The 14968-nt window shown below is 37.1% G+C and overlaps 1 protein-coding gene across 2 annotated transcripts in view; it reads left to right on the top strand.

Annotated features, from left to right (window-relative positions):
- The window catches only part of Nufip1 (nuclear FMR1 interacting protein 1), a 31521-nt gene extending 17350 nt beyond the window's left edge, over positions 1 to 14171 (top strand). For both annotated transcript variants that reach the window (XM_042685457.1, XM_042685456.1), the window contains exons 7-10: positions 3176 to 3369; positions 8344 to 8460; positions 11166 to 11398; positions 13874 to 14171. In XM_042685457.1, coding sequence (XP_042541391.1) covers positions 3176 to 3369; positions 8344 to 8460; positions 11166 to 11398; positions 13874 to 13990 — 661 coding nt within the window. In that variant the 3' untranslated portion in view covers positions 13991 to 14171. The remainder of the gene's footprint in view (positions 1 to 3175; positions 3370 to 8343; positions 8461 to 11165; positions 11399 to 13873) is intronic.
- The last annotated feature ends 797 nt before the right edge of the window (positions 14172 to 14968 follow it).

Below are 14968 nucleotides of genomic sequence, written 5' to 3'. Positions count from 1 at the left end.
TATTGTAATCTACAATAATCCCCATGCTTTACAGATGTGTAAGAAACTGAAGGATGCACTGTGGTATTTTTTTGTTTTCTTTTTCAACCAGTTTCCCACACAGACATTTAAGTTCTTACCAGCCTTTTACTGGTACCGAGTTGCTATTACATAATATATTTCATAAAAGTATCCTGATGATTCCTAGAAGTAGATCTGCTGAGGTTAAATATTATATTCTTCCTTCCTTCCTTCCTTCCTTCCTTCCTTCCTTCCTTCCTTCCTTCCTTCCTTCCTTCCTCCCTCCCTCCCTCCCTACCTCCCTCCCTTCCTTCCTTCCTTCCTCCCTTTTTTCCTTCCTGTCTTGTCCTGTCCTGTCCTGTCCTGTCTTGTCCTGTCTGTCTGTCTGTCTTTTTTGGCTAGTCTTGGGGCTTGGACTCCTGAGCTTTTGCTCAAGATTAGCACTCTACCACTTGAGCCACAGCACCACTTCTAGCCACTAAACCTCATTCCCAGTCCAGTTAAATGCACAGCGTGAAATTTTATGTGTGTGTGTGTGTGTGTGTGTTATATATATATATATATGAAATATATATGAAATATATATATATATGAAATATATGTGTGTATATATATATATATATATATATATATACATATATTTCATATGCACACACACATTCCTTTACACATTGCATGGCCTCCATATCATTTATAGTGTTTTTACCTCACCAAGTTCGCTTAAGCCATCTCCTGGTCAGTGTCTAACCATGAAGTTCTTTTTCTAATTTCTGTCATCACAGATATATAATGCATGTTCTTAGAATTATACTAATTATGATTTACAATGATTTCAGTGGCTCAAAATTATTTTTGTGTTTTATCTGTTATATGTAGCTGTTAGTAGTTTCATTTTTACTGTTGTATAGAAGTCAATTATGAGAATATATATCTTTTTCTCTAGATAGACATCTAGGTTCTTTCCAGTTTGGACAATTATGAATAAAACGGCTATGAATATTGGTGTGTGTGCATGTGCCAAGGCTTGAACTCAGAGCCTCACTCTCTTGTTTAGCCTCTTGTTCATGGCTGTTGCTCTACCAGTTGCACCATTTCTTCAGTCCAGTTAGCTCTTTTGCTGCTTAACTAGAGAGTTTCAGAGTTTTCTGGCTTCAAACTATGATCATCAGATCTGAGTCTCTTAGCTAATATTGCAGTTGTGAGCCATTGATGTTCAGCTTATGAACACTGTCTTTTGTGGGAATTAGTACTCATTTTCATTGATACATATAGAGTTATATAGAGAGAGTAGATCATAGGGTGTCCGTGTTTAGCTTTAATAGGTTTAACAATTAAACCATTTACATTTACCAAAAATAGTTTGAACCAATTTATGCTTCTTGCTTTGTCTGTGTCTTGGTCTTTGTTTGGTATTGTTATACTGCTCTCCCATGTTACATCATTTTCCTTCTGACTATTGATGTTGAACATCTTGTCATGTGGATATTCTCTTGTGAAGTATCAGTTTATACCTTGGACTATTATTTTGTGTTGTGTTGTCTTGTATTTTGCAGTACTGGGGTTTGAGGTTAAGGCCTCATGCTTTCTAAGCATGTACTCTTATCCCTGAGCTATACTCCACTTTGAGTCTTTGCCTAGTTTTTAATTGAGGTTGCTTTTTCTTGACTTGTAGGAGCTGTTTATTAGATACACTTTTTTCTTTGGAGTATATGCATTACTGATACAATAGTCTTTGTCTTGCCTTTCTACTCTCTTAATGAATGTCCTTTGTTTTTGTACAAGAGTGAGTAATTTTTCAGACACATCTGTGTTAGGCACATCTGTGGTTCTTGATAAGGCTCAGTGCTATTGGGGACTGGTTGGCTGATAGGCTACGATAGATAGGCAGATTCTATTTTGGTGCTCTCTATTCTTTTGTGTAGAAAATTGGGAGTGTATACGTATTTTGTGTATATAGCAGTATGTGTACATGTGTGCATATATACACATGTTTTTGTATGCTTGTATAAATATATGAATATGTGATTCTTTTGGCATCAAATTCTTTAAAAATTATAGCAAGCCCTTGCATTGTAGATTTAAACTGATCGTGTCAATTTAATTATTACGAAAACAAGGTAATACCTTTCACTTACTAAGGGCTCAGTCTCAGAGTTATAGTACCCTAAATGCAAAGCATTTTTTTTGTGTGTGTCAGTTCTGGGCTAATGCTCTAGCACTTGAACCATAGCTCCACTCCCAAAAGCACTTCATTTTATTTAATTCTTTCTGTCCGCATGATTCTCATTCTACAGACAGGAGTAACAATAAAAGATATTTAATATTGTCTAAGAGGGATGGTGAGTAAGGAGCAAAATTGAAATTTAGGCTCAGATTTCTAATTCTTCGTACTTCCACTATTAAAGAATTTTGCCTGATAAAGGGCAAATAGTTTTTCTTTGAGTAAATTTAGTCCCTCTAAAAAGCTACTTTGTATTGTTTCCTGAGAAATCCTTCATAAATGCTTTTTGAAAAATACCATGTTTTTCTTAAACATAAAGTTAGAAGATGCTCACATAAATATTTGTTTTCTTTCTAAATGAAGTCGATGCAGTTACCAGAAGCACACTGCACCTGAGCTGGCTGTGGGGCTGGGCAGAGAGCAGTCCCTGTCTAATCTACTTTAAAGTTCAGCGGGAAGCTCAAATAAAGTGGCATATTTTTAAAATTATTTTTTAAATTATCTTTAGATCATTGTGCAAAAGGAAAGGTAACATTTTTAAATGCTGAAGAAAGTTTAAGACTCCTTTAAAAGGAGTAGACAAAACCATATAAACTCCAAGGTATATTTTTATATTCATAAACGTAAGTTAAATTGATCGAATGATTGCACAACAGAGCCAAATGTCAGAGTGGTAAACATAAGAATGGGAGTGTGTAGCTGAGCATGAGTAAGATAAATTATGTAGTATTGGTAGATTGGTAGATTGTGTGGTATTTGTTCATTTAACGGACTACTGTAAACTTCTCTGTCTTTGGGAGACAGTTTCTTTTATTTTGGTTGATTTAGTTTAGTAAGCTACACTTGATCACTTTAACATCTAGTTTCTTTTACACTCAGTATTCCTTTTCAAATATTTTTTTTTGCAAAAGTCACTGCATTTTTTACTGAACTGTATTTTTTTTCTTTCCCCAGCAAGATGAAAGGAATGTCCAGACATTCACAAATGGTGAAGATTAGAAGTCCTGGCAAACACAAGAAATGTAACAATAGCAATGCTACTCATGGAGCAGTCACTTCATCAGGGAATCACTGCTGTGGTTCAAAGCCTGAAGGTCCAGCAGAGGCAAATGAAGATCCTCTTGGTGTATTGATAAACAGTGATTCTGGTAAGCAAATAGGAAAGCAGTGTGTACATAAGTATGTGGACAGTGATGCTTAAATTGATTATCCATAGCCTTGTTCGTGGAGATATAATGGAAAATACATACAAATGAAGTGATTATTTTATTTTTATATTTGTAGTTCCGCAGTTTTACCTCAGGGCCTTGTGCTTACCTGGTAAACACTCTACTGCTGAACTGCATCTTTAGGCTTTTTTTGTACTGATTATTTTTTAGGTAAAGTCTTACATATTGCCTGGCTGAATATTTGGACCAAGTTTCTGGGATGGCAAGTGCATGCCACAACCACACCCAGCTGCTTCTGTTGAGATAGAATCTTATGGGGTTTTTCTGCCTGGGCTGGGTTGGATCCTTCTAATCTCATCTTCCCATGTAGCTAGAATTTTATAGGACTGAATGACTAGTGCCTGACTGGTTTTTTTTTTTGTGTGTGTGTGGGGGGGGGGGGTGGTATGCTTGAACTCAGGGCCTGAGCACTATGTCTGGGATTTTTTGCTTAAGGCTAAAACTGTACCACTTGAGCCACAACTCTATTCCTGGACTTTTGCTGGTTAATTGGAAATAAGAGTCTCATGTATTTTCTTGCTCAGGCTGGCTTTGAACTGTGATCCTCAGATCTCAGCCTTTAACGAAGAGCTAGAATTACAAGTGTGAGCTAACAGCACCAGCTTAATTTTTGTTTTTATGAGGAATATCTTATCAAAAACCTCATTTCAGAAATCCTTTCTGCGTCTTGGGGTAGGTACATGGGACAAGCAAGTTATAGTGAAAGATACTATTTGTTGGTTAATTTCCAAAGTATGCTATAGTATTGGGAATTTTATTTAAGGTTATTTCTCATTACTGTCTGTACAAATTTGCTTGATTATTTTCTCCTTCATTCCACCTATAAAGCATTAATGCTTTGGAAGCCAGTGTTATTTGTGTTCCAAAGAACAGGCTTACTCTCCTTGGAAAAATAGTCCTATTTATTTTATTTGTGTAATTATATTCTTCAGAACTTAAAAGTATACGTATATGTGTCCATAGTTTATTCAAATGTTCTCTTTAAGACTTAAGAAAAAAGTTGAAAGCACTAAAATACTGCTATCATGTACAGGTAGTTTCAGCTTCTGAGACTCCAGTTTTCCTTCAGAGAAATGGAAATGTATGTAACATTGTGCTTTAATTATATATTCTTTCTACTACAGAAGAGAAAGATTATTAGTGAGTGAACTGCTGTTTATCATAGGTTTGATTCTAGTCTCTGTTCAGCTTGGATGACAGTTTCTATGACAACCACATGGTAAAAGTTATTAGAGATGGCAAGAAATGAGGGAAACCTTCCCTGACTGGATTAGGATGCAGAAATGTTGGGTTAAGTAAAGATGAAATTTAGTAGGGATGGTAATAATAAAAGTTTAACGCCAGTTAACAGTTACTGAGTAAGGTTATTTCTTAAGCTCTATGTGCTTTATGAATATTAACTCTTCCATATGATGACCATCTACATAGGTACTATTACAACTTCTGCTTTGGAAATGAGGAACACAGGTAATCTACCTTAGCCATACTGTTGATTAGTAGCAGAGCCTTTATTTGAACTTCAGTAATCTGATTCCACTAGTATCCTACATGTCCTCCATAGGTGAAGTTTGAAGTTTTCTCAGAAATACTGCAGTCCTACGATAGTGAAGGTGTGAGAACAAGTTTAAGGAAAGGCATACAATACTTTAGCCAGTGCTGAGTTTACTTCTGGACAGTGACTTTTTTTTCTTCATTTTAGTTTTAGAGACATCTTCAGATTTGCAGTGTGTGATTTTGGTGACAAAATGTCATCTGTAGCCCAAATATAAGTTCCCTGTTAAAATTCTTACATATTCTTGGTTATTAGCCTACTTAAGAGTTTGTTGTTGTTTAAATCTCTTTTTGATATTCATCAGTTAAGACTGAGTATTTTTTTTTACAGTTTAAATATATATACAATAACCTGGTGGTATAATCGGTAATAGCAGCTTTCAGGATGCTAAAGCAGGAGGATTGTGGGCTACACAAGTTCCCACCGAGGATACATAGTGAAACTCACAGTCCAGGGTGGCTAGCAGCTCTTTGGTAGTTTTGGAATAGTGACAGAACAAAAGCCAATAAATAAAAATGCAAGAAGTTCTTTAACTTTTCTTAAAAATTTAAGTGTCCTATCTGAGTTAGAAAAAAAAAGCAGCTACTCAGTAAGGTAGCCACAACCTTCTTCAACTGTAGAGCCTTACCATCCATAAAATAATGACAATCTAACTCATTAGTCACTTGTTATCAATATAGCTCTTGTCATAGATCATTAGAACATCTGTTGGCTTTACTGGTTAAAGAGTAGATGGTAAAAATAACCTGGAAATAACCTGGCCTAGTGCATAGCTAGCAAAAAATGCTCCATCCTTAAATGTCTTTGATTGTATTATGATACCAGGAATCAAACGCAGGTTCTAAGTAGTGCTAAGCAAGCACTCTCTGAACCACACCCCAGCCCTGAGTGTCTTAAGAGTTGAGAGACTATAGAAGACTGAATCCAGAACTTTGTGTATGTTAGGCAAACACTCTGCCACTGAGCTCCATTCCCAACCTTTGCATTTTCTTTAGTAGACTTAATTATAGATCTTCTTGTGGGCTAAAGAGTGTAATTGTTTTCTCCTACAGGCAAAATCAAGTAATGGCAGTCAGCAATGTATAAAGAAATAAGTTATAGAAAGAAATTGGATGGGAAGCTGGTGTATAGAGTTGGATAAGACATTGATATTGACAATTTCTATACATATATATATGCACACATATGCATACATGGTTGATTTGGATATTCTTTTTTCCTATTTTTGTTTTTGAGGAGATTTATGAGGTTCAACATTTTGCTTGCTCAGCATTGTAATTCAGAGAAATGCTGTAGACTTAAAGAGTCATCCCTGCTTTTAGTCTAGGATGGTTGGCAGCCCTTAGATACTTTCTGAATGGGACTGGTCACTGGAAAGAGCAGTGCTAGATTAGAAGATTAGGTCTTTCATCTCTACCTTCCAACTTCCAGGGGGAGAAGAGAGGCTGAAGGTTAAGTTGATTTTCAGTGGCCTACAATTCAGCCAGCCATGCCTATGTAGTGGAAGCTGTATAAAAGTCCAAAAGGAGAGTTTGTAGAGCTTCCACAGAGCTGAGCATATGAGAGGTCCTAGTGGGAAGGCAGCCCGGGAAGTTCTATTCCTGTCTCTACTTCAACCAGCACCTCTCTCCAACTGTACAGTATTTGTGAGTTGTTCTATGTAATACATTGAGAAATGGGAAAAAGAAAGAGATCTAGCCTTGAGGTGATTGTTCATTATTAATTACTGTATTTTCTTTTGTGTGTGAACATAGCATGTGCACTCCTTTGCACGCATACACATACACATAATTAGAAGAATTTCTCCAAGAAAGTGTCACTCATGTTTTAACAATTAGAATATATTTTGGTTTATTATATAGTAACTCTCAAGTCTAGTTCTATCATCTTGATTGCTACTGTCTTTATGCTGTTATTTTTAGTTTAGAGAAGTGTTTTAGCTGCTCTTTAAAAAAGAGGGAGGGGGGAGTTTTTTGAGTATCTTTTTGTTAGCCAGTACAATGTCTTTGAATGCCTTTGACCGTCCTTCTAGGATGGGTGCTAAAAATGCTGTTAGAAATGCATGGGACTTTGGGGGATCCCCTCCACCCTTGAAGACGGCATTGTAGAAGATGATTTGATAGTGCCAAAGCACACAGTGCCTCTTTCAAAGTTTGAATTGTGATAGGTTTTTATTTTATATTCTATTTTATATTTAAATGTAAAATGAAGAGCCTCGATTACTCTTATTCTTACACGTTATAGGCCTTTGAAGGCTATTGTTTGAATAATGGATAGACATTAACATCATACAAGTTTTCTGCTTAGTTTACATATGTAGATTACATAGTTTCCTTTCCCTTCATTAATCCAGAGGAAAAGGTAATAATGTAGCTTAAAACTGATAAGGAGCAATTTTTGTGTGGATAGTAGAAGATAGGGGATGTCTTCATCCCACTGGAGTGCACGGCCAACATTCGCATACAGTGGTGTTTCCATTTCCTGGTAGAACGTTTGCTTTCCCTTTCCCAGTTTTGAACATCAAATACTCCATCTTGAAACATTTCATATTGGTTGTGGGTCAGATTGGTTTATTAAAGAGACAAGTTACTTATTGTCTTCAATCCAGCTTGATTTTTATGGGTTGTCTAGAATAGAGTTAATGCGTTTTTAGAGCTGCCAAAAATAAATGTAATAGGTGGTGTCCCACGGCTCCGGTGGAACTTGCTGGGCTCTGATCAAACACTTTCCCTTTGGCAGGCTCTTTAGTGCTTGTGAAACTCTCATGGTTGGCTTGTTGACTTAAGTTCTTAGAAGTTCTGAATAATAAAAAGGTTGAGACAGGCATTTCAGTAAAACTCTAAGCCCATAGAATGGCTTAAATCTTACTTGATTCTGGAAAACAAGTCCTAAACCCACAATATTTTATTCGTAAATCAACAATAAAAACAGCACTATTTTATTCCTCTGTCTGATTTTCAGAGTTAATGATCCTTATCCAGTAAAGTTAAGTAAATTTTTTACTTTTGCCCTACATGTAAATTAATAGCAAAGACTGTGTAATTAAGTTAATTTAGGGATGGCTCAAATTCCATCACCTGTGAAGCATGGTAAGTTAACTGAGCTATGTGTAGTTTCCATTTGTCCCTGTCCCTGCCCTGGAGCAAATAACTTCTTTGCTTAAGATTTAAACCAACCAGAAATTTGTCAAGCCTTCTAGAATTCATTTTTTGGGAAGATCAAGGAAATGATAACAAGTTACTTTTATTAACAGATGAAAGAGTAGACGCCAGCTTTCTTGTGGTGGTGGGAGCTGTTTGGGGGTATACTGTTTAAATCCTGTTCTTTCCCCATCTGTTCAGAATCTGATAAGGAAGAGAAACCACCACAGACAGTCATTCCTAAGGAGGTGACGCCAGCCTTGTGTTCACTGATGAGCAGCTATGGCAGTCTCTCAGGGTCAGAGAGTGAGCCTGAAGGTAAGTTAAGGCTTCTCTTGGTATGAGGTGTCTTTTTGCCTTTGGTTCAGTGTGTGTTAATAGCACTAGGATGAGTAGTCTTTATTTGATCTTTAAATTCCTTTATTCTTGGTTTTCAAGGATCCTTGTCATAATATTAGTTTATAACACCTAATGTTTATAGGGTATTGCTCTTTATGGAGCACATTTACATAAATTATCTCACTTGGCAAATACATCCCTATATTTGTGGTTGAAATAGACTGGATACAAGAAATGGAATACTTTGAGAATCTTTCTGAGAGGCCAGTGGTGCTTGGATGATTACAGTGAAATTTGTTATGACAAGTGAGTTTAATGGACAGCACCTTTTTTTTTTTTTGGAGGGAGGATGCGTACAAGTACTGTGAATAGACTGTTGATATGATGCCAGGTGACGTTTTGTTTTGGGTTTTGGTGGTACTAGAGTTGTTGAACTCAGGACCTTGTGCTTGTTATGCAGTGCTGTACCACTTGAGCTACACTGTGACTGCCTTTTTGCTTTGGCTGTTTTATGCCTGAGCTAGCATGGACCTCATTTCTATTTGTGCTGTCTGTGTTGCTGAGATCACAGTTGTGGGCCACCATACCTAACTTTATTGGTTGATAATGGGGTCTTGCACACTTTTTTTGGGGGGGGGGGGTCCAGTTGTGGGGCCTGAATTCTGGGCCTGGGTGCTGTCCCTCAGCTCAAGGCTAGTGCTCTACCACTTGAGCCACAGCGCCACTTCCGGCTTTTTTCTTTTTGCTTATGTTGTGCTGGGAATCGAACCCAGGGCCTCATGCATTGCAAGGCAAGCGCTCTGCCACTGAGCCACCTTCCCAGCCCCTCTTGCATACTTTATGTTCAAGCTGGCCTCAAACCACAATCTTCCTGATTTGTACCCCATGGGCATTTAGGATTATAAGTGTGAATACTATGCCTAGCTAGAAAGAAAAGTTTTAACCCAAGGTTTGTATTGATAATTCTACATATATTTGGTGAGTAAACCTATGTCCTGTTATGGATACTCGGTATGGTAATTTTATTTAGGCTTCTCCAACTATGAGAGAACTTATGCATATGTGTCTCAGGAGAAATGTAGTCAAAATACGGTAGCTTCAGTACAGTCAATGTAGGACTGTGCTAAAGGTAAGAATACAGTCTTAGCCTTTATTTAGAATGAAGATTTGAAAATAGTTTCATGAAAATAACAGCTCATTTAGTATTGATTAGGCTAGAGATAACTAATGTTTGGATAGTTGGAGGATGTTGAGTAAGAAGAGCTAGGCTTCAGTATGAAATATGAATATAACATGGGAAGTTTTAAATTAATAGCCTATGGTGTGTTTTGTCCAAAAACAACTTGAAATTTGAAGTATAAACTACTTTAACTTTATCAGAGTCCTCCTTAACAGATAGTGGCCTATTATATCAATTTTGGGAAAACAACTTATTTCTTACTCTTGTTTCAAATATACTGATTTGAACCTGGAGTCATTCTCTGAACACATATTACATTTCTAGGGAAGCAAACTATTAACCAGATTACGGAATCCCATAAAGACAAGCTGAATTAATTCTTTCTACTCTTTCTTAAGATAAAAATACTGTTACACTCATACCTTTATTTTGAGGCTGCTACCACTTTTAATTGAAAGGAAGAAAGGAAAGAGGAAAAGATCTTTGAATTCTCATGGATTCACTTTATAGGTCATATAGCATTAAGTATGCTATGTTAGTTGTGGCAGAACAGATATAAAAACAGGGTGCAGACTTAAAAGCCATAGAGGCCAAAGCCATATCGCTTTCCCTTAACGCCTTTGTATGTCATTTGCTGTCTTCCTGAACAGTAATATGAAATCTTGTAGGTAGCAAAGGACACTTTGTGATCAAATAAATGTTTAATTTTTTTGCGGGGAGAGGGGGTCTGGTCGTGGGGCCTGAACTCTGGGCCTGGGCGCTGTCCCTCAGCTCTTCAGCTCAAGGCTAGCGCTCTATCACTTGAGCCACAGCGCCACTTCCGTCTTTTTTTCTTTTTGCTTATGTGATGCTGGGGAACTGAACCCAGGGCCGCATGCATGCAAGGCAAGCACTCTACCACTGAGCCACCTTCCCAGCCCCTACTTTTGTATAAATTAATTTTGACTAATTATTTAAAATTCCTTGCTTTAAAAGAGAAAGCCCTTGTTTCATATTCCTAAGTCTTGATGTTTATTTTTTATATATCACGTGAGTGCGAGGCCCCAATACCAGCACAAAAGGAAAAAGATTACAGCCAATATACTTAATATTTGGTCCTCTTTTCCTTTGTGCTACTGTTACCATAGAATTTATTTCTACAGATATTATAAATCCTACTCACTATTTTAAAATACTTTAGTCAATTATGTTTAATTTTTTTCAAATAAGAGGAAATATGTCTTGTGTTTATCCACATATTTCTGTTTCCTGTCTTAATATTTATTTTATAGATCAAGTGTCTTTGGGTATTATTTCCTAATTTGTGGTAGTCTCCTCAATTCTTGGCAGTTACAACTTTAAATTTGAAAAAAAAAATTGGAATGCATTACAAATGCTTTGCAAAATCTCTCTTAGTCTTCAGTTAACTAAGTAGCCAGTATGATGGCTCTTTTGGTTATCTTTGAAAGTATACCTGTTTTCTGTGTGTTGTTTAACTTTTGTGTTTGTTTTTCATAAAACTTAGAAACTCCCATCAAGACAGAAGCAGACATTGTGGCAGAGAATCAGGCTCTGCAGAGCACTGCTCCCAAGAGTCCAAGTAAAAATGCTGTAGCAACTGTTCAGAACTCCTCAGGAGCCCAGTGTGGAAGTACAAAGAAAAGCTTTAGAAATACAAACCCCAAGAAGAAAAAAAATATTCGCAACTATCAAACATTATTTGAACCAAGAACACATCATCCCTATCTCCTGGAAATGGTAAGTGATTGCTCTTCACACTGATGTTCATATATGTTAGAAAGGTAGGGCAGAGCCATAGGGTCCTTGAACGCTTGTCTATATATCTTAATTTTAAAGTTGAAGCTGGGATATAGCTGCTGTTCAGTAAGTGAAATGATCCCAGTTTTCAGGACTGCTTAAAATCAGACATTAGTTTAAGGAAATTTATAATGAGGTGAAATTGTCCTTTGAAAATACAGCTGAAGTTGAGCACTGGTGGTTCACAGCTATAATCCTAGCTGCCCAGAAGGCTGAGATCTGAGGATTGAAGTTCAAAACCAGCCCATGCAGGAAAGCCCATGAGACTTTAAAAAAAAAAAAAAGCCTGGAAATGGAGCTGTGGCTCACATGGTAGAGCGCTAGCCTTGAGCACAAAAACTCAGGGACAGTGCACAGGTCCTGAGTTCATCCATCAGGACTGGCACAAAATAACAATAACAAAAATTCCAGATTACTACAGCAGCTACTATTAAGAAATCCTTAATAGGATTTGTTGTTGTTTAAATAGAAATGCTTATTGAAAACCATAAAGCAATGGAAAGAAACTGAAGTTTCTAATTTCCTGCCTTTAAGAGTAATAGAAATGGGCTAGGAAGGTGGCTCAGTGGTAGAGCGCTTGCCTTGCATGCATGCGGCCCTGGGTTCGATTCCTCAGCACCACATAAGCAAAAAGGGAAAAAAAAGCCGGAAGGGGCGCTGTGGCTCAAGTGGTAGAGTGCTAGCCTTGAGTTGAAGAGCTGAGGGACAGTGCCCAGGCCCAGAGTTCAGGCCCCACGACCGGACCCCCCCCCCCCCCAAAAAAAGTAATAGAATTATTCCACTGTGATCTGGGAGCTGATGGCTTATGAAAGGCTACTCAGAGATCTAAGATTGCGGTTCAAAGCCTGCCTGGACAGGAAAGTTTGTGAGACTCTTTATCTCCAGTTAACCACCAGAAATCTGGAAGTAGAGCTATGGCTCAGAGAAGTAGAGTGCTAGCCTTAAGCAAAAGAGGTCAGGGCAGCTGGGCACTGGTGGCTCACACCTGTAATCATAACTACTCAGGAGGCTGAGGTCGGAGGATAGAGGTTCAAAGCCAGCCCAGGCAGGAAAGTCTGTGAGACTTCTATCTCCAATTAACCACTAGAAAACTGGAGGTAATGCTGTGACTCAAATGGTAGATCACTCGCCTTGAACTGAAGAGCTCAAGGACAGTGCCTAAGCTCTGAGTTCAAGCTACACAACCAACCAAAAAAAAAAAAAAAAAAAGAAATATTCCTCAGTGCAGTGGCAAAACAGCTGGCATTCCCTGAAAAGTCTTTTTTACTTAAGTATATGTGCCGTAGTTTAATTATTCTATGAATACTGGACCTGAATCATAATACTCTTGTTTTGAAAATATCACTGCTATATATAGTAATTTGCATTTTTTATACTAAACTGTAATAGTGATGTCAGAAAATAAACTGAGAAGAAAATAAATTATTTTTAACAAATATACTTTGAATTTCTGTACTATGTATAGATTTTGATTTGAGGGAATTCTCTTATTATATTATTATTATTATTATCTATTTATAAGAGATGGTCTTGCTATATTGCCCAGGTTAGCCCTGAACACTGGGCTCATGTGTTTCTTCCATCTCCCAAGTAGCTGAGGCTACAACAGTTAGGAGCCACTGTGCTCAACTGGGGGAGTAACATAGGTTTTATAGTAAAGAATTACAGGCTGTGAATATGGCTTAGCGGTAGAGTGCTTGCCTAACATGCATGAAGCCCTGGGTTCAATTCCTCTGTACCACATATAAACAGAAAAAGCCGGAAGTGGTGCTGTGGCTCAAGTGGTAGAGCACTAGCCTTGAGCAAAAGAAGCTCAGGGACAGTGCCCAGGCCCATGACTGGCAAACAGAAAAGGTTTTCATATTTTAGCCAGGCACCAGTAGCTCACGCCTGTAATCCTAGCTGTTCTGGAGGCTGAGATCTGAGGATCGCTGTTCAAGCCAGCCTGGGCAAGAAAAGCCGTGAAACTCTTTATCTTCAGTAAACTACTGGAAAACGGAAGTGGCACTGTGGCTCAAGTGGTAGAGTGCTTGCCTTGAGCTGGAGAGCTGAGGGACAGCACCCAGGCCCAGAGTTCAAGCCCCATAAACGACCAAAAAAAAAAAAGAATTATAGACTTAAATTTGCTATCTTGTCTTCTGTTAGATAATTCCTAGAGAGGAGTACAAATGTGAATGTTTTTGCTGTTTAAAAAGCTTATCCAGGTACTCTTGGTATAAGTTAAAAGGCAAATGAAAGGGCTTTGCATTACATTTTACTGATTTAGCAATTAGTAAATATATAATATAACACATTAGTAAATATGTAACACATTGTTCTGTATTCTTTATATGAGTTAGGCATATGATGTTTTAGATTGCCTTTTGTGGACATACATAATTTTTAACCAGCTAATGTTTTTGTTTTGTTTTTTAGCTTCTAGCTCCAGACATTCGACATGAAAGAAATGTGATTTTACAGTGTGTTCGGTACATTATCAAAAAAGACTTTTTTGGACTCAATATTAATTCTGAGAAAACTAAAGATGTATAAATGTTCAACATTCATAAGTAAAGTATATAAAATACTGTCAACCTCAAATCAGGAAAAACAAAAAACATTAAAAAAACTGGATTATGTAATGAAATTGTAAGTCTCATAAAATATGATGTTGGATTTTCAAGTCTTAACTTTGATTCTGGCAAATAAACACAGAGCTGATTTTTTTTTTTTTAAGACTTCGCTTGCATTGTTGGTATTTGGGAGAATTTTTCTCTTTGTGTTGAATTTTACATATTATCCTTATATAAGGGAACATTGTGGTTGGGCTAGTTAAGAATTGAAGTTCCTGACCAGATGTGGTGGTTCTTGCCCATTGGTGCAGGCCAACCCTGTGCAAAAACGTGGGACCCTATGAAAAATAATTTAAAAAGCTAGAGATGTGGCTCAAGAGATAGAGCCCCTGCCTAGCAAGCACAAGGCCCTGAGGCTAAAACCTGGGACTGTCCCCACCTTCCCCCACCCAAAAAAAGAAAAGACCAGTAGAAGATAAACTAGTACAATATAGCAAAACCCTTAGTTGAACTCAGCAAAATTAGGCAAAGAAATATGTTTTGTTTTTAATGTAGAAGAGGAAGAATTGTTCTTTTAACTCTAGCAAGAAAGATTTAAAAAAATAAACTAATACTCAATGAACATATACATCAGAAAGTCTCAATTTAAGTTTTCCTTGTTTATACTGGCTCCACTTACATAGCTTAAATATTGAATGTTTGAAATATTAATATAGATAGGATCTCTGTTTAGCTTTAATTAGTGCTTTTTCTCAAAATATGGTTTTTAAATCAGATCTTTTTACCTACTCTAAGAAAATATGTATAATATTTGCTGAGGTTCATCTTATATTTCTTATGGCAGTGTGACTAGTCAATTCCATTTTAAGGTGTAATTAAAACTTGTTCTGTGAAGGTAGTGATTGAATCCTCTTAAACATTTTAAGTAAATGAAAAGTACCCAGATCTTGCCTCCTAT

Source organism: Dipodomys spectabilis, unplaced genomic scaffold (assembly GCF_019054845.1).
Source record: "Dipodomys spectabilis isolate Male_0828 unplaced genomic scaffold, ASM1905484v1 ptg000095l, whole genome shotgun sequence".
NCBI lineage: Eukaryota > Metazoa > Chordata > Mammalia > Rodentia > Heteromyidae > Dipodomys > Dipodomys spectabilis.
The sequence above is the reverse complement of the archived record's forward strand: the minus strand, read 5'-3'. Positions and strand labels throughout refer to the sequence as shown.